At 54.5% G+C, this 5130-nt stretch overlaps 1 protein-coding gene across 1 annotated transcript; it reads right to left on the reverse strand.

The window, feature by feature from the left end:
• Positions 1 to 3001: 3001 nt before the first annotated feature.
• On the reverse strand, positions 3002 to 4714 carry LOC113979848 (zinc finger protein with KRAB and SCAN domains 7-like). The gene is made up of 3 exons (XM_027707125.1): positions 4663 to 4714; positions 3966 to 4473; positions 3002 to 3836 (listed from the first exon to the last, which is right to left on the reverse strand). The coding sequence occupies exons 1-3, from the start codon at positions 4712 to 4714 to the stop codon at positions 3002 to 3004; spliced, it is 1395 nt and encodes a 464-aa protein (XP_027562926.1).
• Between the last annotated feature and the right edge of the window lie 416 nt (positions 4715 to 5130).

The raw sequence follows: 5130 nt of genomic DNA on the forward strand, positions 1-5130 counted from the left end.
CCCTGGGATGTTTTGGAACATCCTGGGATCAAGTGGCCAGTGTGACGCTGCGGGGCCTAAAGGAACCAAAGGATCCAAGAGACACTGTGGAACCTCATGGAACAAAAGGTCCATTGTGACACTGCAGGGCCTCATGGAACCAAAGGAACCCTGAGAGGTTTTGGAACCTCATGGAATCAAGGGGCCATTTCTGGCAGGATGCTCTGCTCTGATAATACCTGAAAAATGGTCAGAGAATGCAAACAATGCACACTCTCTGTGGTGAGTTACTGCTGGTGCCAAGGTGCTGTGTTTAATGTTTAATTATGCTAAACCCAAAATGCTTCCTGAAACTTCAAACACACATCCTGCTTTTTGAAGCAGGATTTGACAGAGAAGCTGCTCCCTGGCCTGCAAATATGTCTGGCAGTCAAACCCTTGATAACTGTAAAAGCCCCACCCAACTTTCATGTGTCAGATTCTTCCACAGACTTCCTTGAAGTGTGTGGAGCTTCTGGCATGAAGCAGGGACAGCTCTTCATGGTCACTCCCCAGGGGTTAAGTGAAAGAGAGAGAACTACCCCCTGTGGTTGTGGGGTGAGTTACCTCAATCTCTGCTTCAGGATTGTTTCTTTTTGCTGGCTTTGAGACAATTGCTTCCCTACCTGAACTGTAGCCCAAATGGAACAGTTTGGATACAATTCCCAAATATTTTGAAAACTCCAGTCATTACTGACATGAGGATAGAAATTCAGCAGATTACTAAAGCCAGTCACCTTGTGAGCCCACAACCTGCTCCATGGCCTTCCCTGGTCCTGAGGTCAATGGGACAGGCCAGGAGTTGCCCACATCCTCCTTTTGGCCCTTCCTGTGCATGGGCATCCCATTGGCTTGTTGCCAGTCAGCTGGGACTTGTGCAGTTGTGCAGCACTGCTGGGGAAGGAGTGAGAGTGGCTTGGCCAGCTCTTTCTCCAGCTCCCTCAGGACTCTTGGCTGCATCCCATGTGGGCACAGGCACTTGTGGGGGTCTCACTGGCAGAGCAGGTCACTGACCATTTCCTCCTGCATTGTGGGGGCTTCACTCAGCTCCCCATCAGCAGCTTCCAGCCAAAGCCTGCCTGCCAGGTGTCCAAGGGGTCAGTTCTGCTGCCCCCTCCTTCCTTCCCCCACAATGGAAAACTCCCTCATTTTGGGTCCCTGTGCCCCAGATGGCTCCGACCACCACCTCACCCACCAGTCCCACAATCATGGAATGTTTGGCTTGGGAGGGGCCTTAAAGAGCATCTCAGCACCCTCAGAGTCAAGAATTCCTTGCTACTGTCTCCTGGAACCTTCCCTCTGTCCGTGTGAAGCCACTGTCCCTCGTCCTGTCCCTCCAGGCCCTTGTCCAAAGTCTCTCTCCATCTTTCTTGTTGGTTCCCTTCAGGCACTGCAAGGCCACAATTAGATCACCCCAAAGCCTTCTCTTCTCCAGCCTCAACAATCCAAATTTTCTCAGCCCCGACATATTTCTGAACCTCCCAGAATCCAGGGGCCATTGGAACCCTGCAGAACCTCCTGCATTCAAGTGGTCCTTGTGAAACTGCAGGCTCTCCTGGAACCCAAGGATTCCTGGAACACTGCAGAGCTCATGGAACCAAGGGGCCACTGTCCCACTGCAGCTACTTCTGAAGCACAAGGGAATCTGGGACAGTGGGAAATCTCCGAGAATCCAAAGGGCATTTGGGGACTGCAGGGCCTCATGGAACTAAAGGAACCTTTGGACACTGTGGAAGCTCATGGAATCAAGGGGCCATTGTGACATGTGGGGCCTCCTGGAAGCAAAGGAACCCTGAGAAGTTTTGTGGGAAGAAGTTAAGGCAGCAGCAGCTGCATTCAGGTAATCAGGATCAACAAGGAGTGTTTTGGCCTTGACTGGTGTTTTCCATCCAGAGAGTGCTGTTTGCCAAAGTGGAAACCACTTGGAACGCTCTGCATGGGAGCCTGTGTTTTTCTCTGGTGGCTGAACACAGCCAGCACATGAGGGGAGGGGAATGTGTGGGATCAGGGCACTGCTCTGGGGCAATGCTGGGAATTCTCGTGGACTAAAAGGCAAACCCCAGGCACTGTTTCCAAAGGAACCCCAATGAAAGGGGGATGCCGGAAGGATGGGCGGACAAGTCCTGCAATGGAACTCTGTGTGTGCAGCCTCCTTTTCTCCTTCAGTGCCCACAGGAGAGGGGGCAAAAAGTGGGGGTTGGGACCCCAAAACTGTTCGAGGGACGAAAATGGGGATTGATGGGACAATGGGAAAGTGAGAGGAACTGGGAGAAGGGTGGAAAAGAGAGGGTGGTCTGGCAGGTCTGATGGTCCCATGGGGGTCTTTGGGCACAGGGGGATTGGCAAAAGGGGGTGGCTCCCTGAGCTCCAACCTTACTGTGGGATGCTGGAGGCTGCTGGATCCAATCTCAGCCTTGCATTATACCAACAGTTTCAGTTAAGAGGAATTAAAGAGGTGTGACTTAACCACTTTTGTCCCCCAGGTTTTAATGATGGCAAATTAGATCTATTGATAGAAATGAATTATTTAGGGTTACAAATGATCAGACAAAAGATCTTCATCACATTTATTGTACAGTATACACACTAAAACTACCAGCAGTACAGCATAAGATAGGACAGTGCTCTACACTAAAGCAATTCTTGAAGCAATTCTACTCAAGCTGGCACAAAAGCACTAATTCTTAATTAAAGATGGATGGAACTCCCCCAGACCAAAGCTCCTGGGGAGATCTCTGCTCTCAACCTCCAGAACTGCCCTTGGGGGGGCTTCTCAGCCAAGGCAGGAATCTCCACACACACCCCCAAGAAGGGTTCTGTTGGAAGAATCTGCTCCTGGGAAAGGGGACTGGCCCTTTGTGGTCGAAAGGGATGGACTGACAGTCACTGGACTCCAGGGGTTGCCTCACCATCAGGGGCTTCATTCGGGGTGGAAGCAGCAGCCGAGGCTCTTCCGCAGTTGGGGCACTCGTAGGGCTTTCCCTTACTTGTGGGTCTGTTGGTGTGAGGTCAAGTAAGAGCTGCGGGTGAAGCTCTTCCCACACTCCCCACACTTGTAGGGCCTCTCCCCGGTGTGGATGCGCCGGTGCCTGACGAGGGCGGAGTTGTGCTTGAAGCCCTTCCCGCAGTCGGTGCAGCGGAAGGGCCTCTCATCCGTGTGTGTCCGCTCATGCAGGAGGAGATGTGCGCTTTGCTGAAACCTCTTCCCACATTCCAAGCACTTGTAGGGCCGTTCCCCAGTGTGGATGCGCTGGTGGATGAGGAGGTGAGAGCTCTTCGTGAAGCTCTTCCCACATTGCCCGCATGTATAGGGCCGTTCCCCAGTGTGTAGGTACTGGTGGGTGCGGAGGGTGGAGCTGTCCCTGAAGCTCTTCCCACATTCCCCACACGTGTAGCGACGTTCCCCAGTGTGGATGGCCTGGTGTTGGATCAGATTGGAGCTTTTCTTGAAGCCCTCGCCACATTCCCCACACGTGTAGGGCCGTTCCCCAGTGTGTATGTACTGGTGGGTGCGGAGGGTGGAGCTGTCACTGAAGCTCTTCCCACATTCCCCACACATGTAGGGACGTTCCCCAGTGTGGATGCGCTGGTGTCGGATCAGCTTGGAGTTTCGGTTGAAGCTCTTCCCACATTCCCCACATATGTAGAGCTGTTCTCCACTGTGGATGTGCTGGTGGGTGAGAAGGTTGGAGCTGTTACTGAAGCTTTTTCCACATTCCCTGTACGTGTAGGGCCATTCTCTGGTGTGTATGTGCTGGTGTCGGATCAGGTGGGAGCTTGTCCTGAAGCTCTTCTCACATTCCAAGCACCTAAAGGGTTTTTGCCTGCTGGGAGGCTGCTCAGGGACCACCAGCTTGGAGCTATGGCTCGAGCTCCGGCCGCCATGGCAACACCCCTCCTGCTCTCCCCCCTCCCTATAGCCCTCCTCTCCCACCCCTTTCCCGGGTCGTTTCCCAGTGTGGATTTGCTGGTGTTGGATCAGGTGGGAGCTCTGCCTGAAGCTCTTCCCACATTCGCCACACGAATAGGGCCGTTCCCCAGTGTGGATGCGACGGTGCTGGATCAGGGTGGAGTTGGTCCTGAAGCTCTTCCCACATTCCCCACACGTGTACGGCCGTTCCCCAGTGTGGATGTGCTGGTGGCTGAGGAGGTTGGTGCTCTTCCTGAAGCTCTTCCCACATTCCAAGCACCTGAAGGGCTTCTGCCTGCTGGGAGGCTGCTCAGGGACCACCAGGTCCAAGCTCCCCCTCAAGCTCCAGCTGCTTTCCTGGCACAGGCTGGGTCTTTCCTCCTCAGAGCACCCTGGGCTGGCTTTGGAGCCCCTCCTGTGGGGGGATCTCCGGCCCTTTTCCTCCCTGTTGCCTTCCTGTGCCGTGGAGCCCTTCAAAACGGCCTCTCCCACCAGGGTCTGCCGGGGGGATTTGTCCTCCGGGCTCTCCGTCCTCAGCTCGGGGCCTGGGGCAGGAAGCAAGAAGGACAGGGAGGGGATTTGCCTCCGGCCCACAGGGAAGGCCAAGGACATCCCCCCAACTCCGGCCCCGGCAGGACGGCGGCGGCAGCGGGGTTGTCCTGCAGCCGGGGGCCATGCTCGGCTGCCAGAGCCAGCACAACACCAAAACAAAGGGCCACTGACTTCCTCCTCACCTGCCTGGGGGGCCCAAGGCATCTTCCTCTTCCTCGCAGCCTCCTCCTCCATCCGCCAAGCTTTGGGAAGGACAAATCCTGATGGGGAGAAAAACAAGGGCTGAGCATGTTGGCTTGAGGGTTCCTCCTGCCCAAGTCCATGTCTAGAACTCACCGGGCATCCTGTGACCATAAAAACCTCCAAAACACCAAGATTCAGCCCAGAAAAACCCAAACCATCGACATTCAGGTAAAAACCCCTCAAAAAAAGCAGAAAGACCCTTGCCCCCTCAAACTGCAAAAAGTTGAGATTCGGCTACAAAATACTCCAAAATATGAAGATTAGACCAAAAAAACTTTCCCAAAACCAAACTGGGGTGGGGGGGCAGCCCTGGAAACCAGGGCTTTGCTCCCTCAGCTCTGCAGGGGCTTCCCATGGGCTCTCAACCTCCTTTGGGCATCCCCTGCTCCGGTGTGGGCTCCTCCCAG

This window comes from Neopelma chrysocephalum, unplaced genomic scaffold (genome assembly GCF_003984885.1).
Source record: "Neopelma chrysocephalum unplaced genomic scaffold, ASM398488v2 Primary Assembly neopelma1_89972, whole genome shotgun sequence".
NCBI lineage: Eukaryota > Metazoa > Chordata > Aves > Passeriformes > Pipridae > Neopelma > Neopelma chrysocephalum.

What these genes read in the sequence shown, in the direction of transcription:
- LOC113979848 (XM_027707125.1), bottom strand. Translation starts at nt 4,714, where the DNA reads ATGGAGGAGGAGGCTGCGAGGAAGAGGAAGATGCCTTGGGCCCCCCAG. An exon ending in GCCTTGGGCCCCCCAGGCAG is followed by an intron (nt 4,474 to 4,662) that starts GTGAGGAGGAAG and finishes TTCCTGCCCCAG; the next exon opens with GCCCCGAGCTGAGGACGGAG. An exon ending in CAAATCCACACTGGGAAACG is followed by an intron (nt 3,837 to 3,965) that starts ACCCGGGAAAGG and finishes CAGCAGGCAAAA; the next exon opens with ACCCTTTAGGTGCTTGGAAT.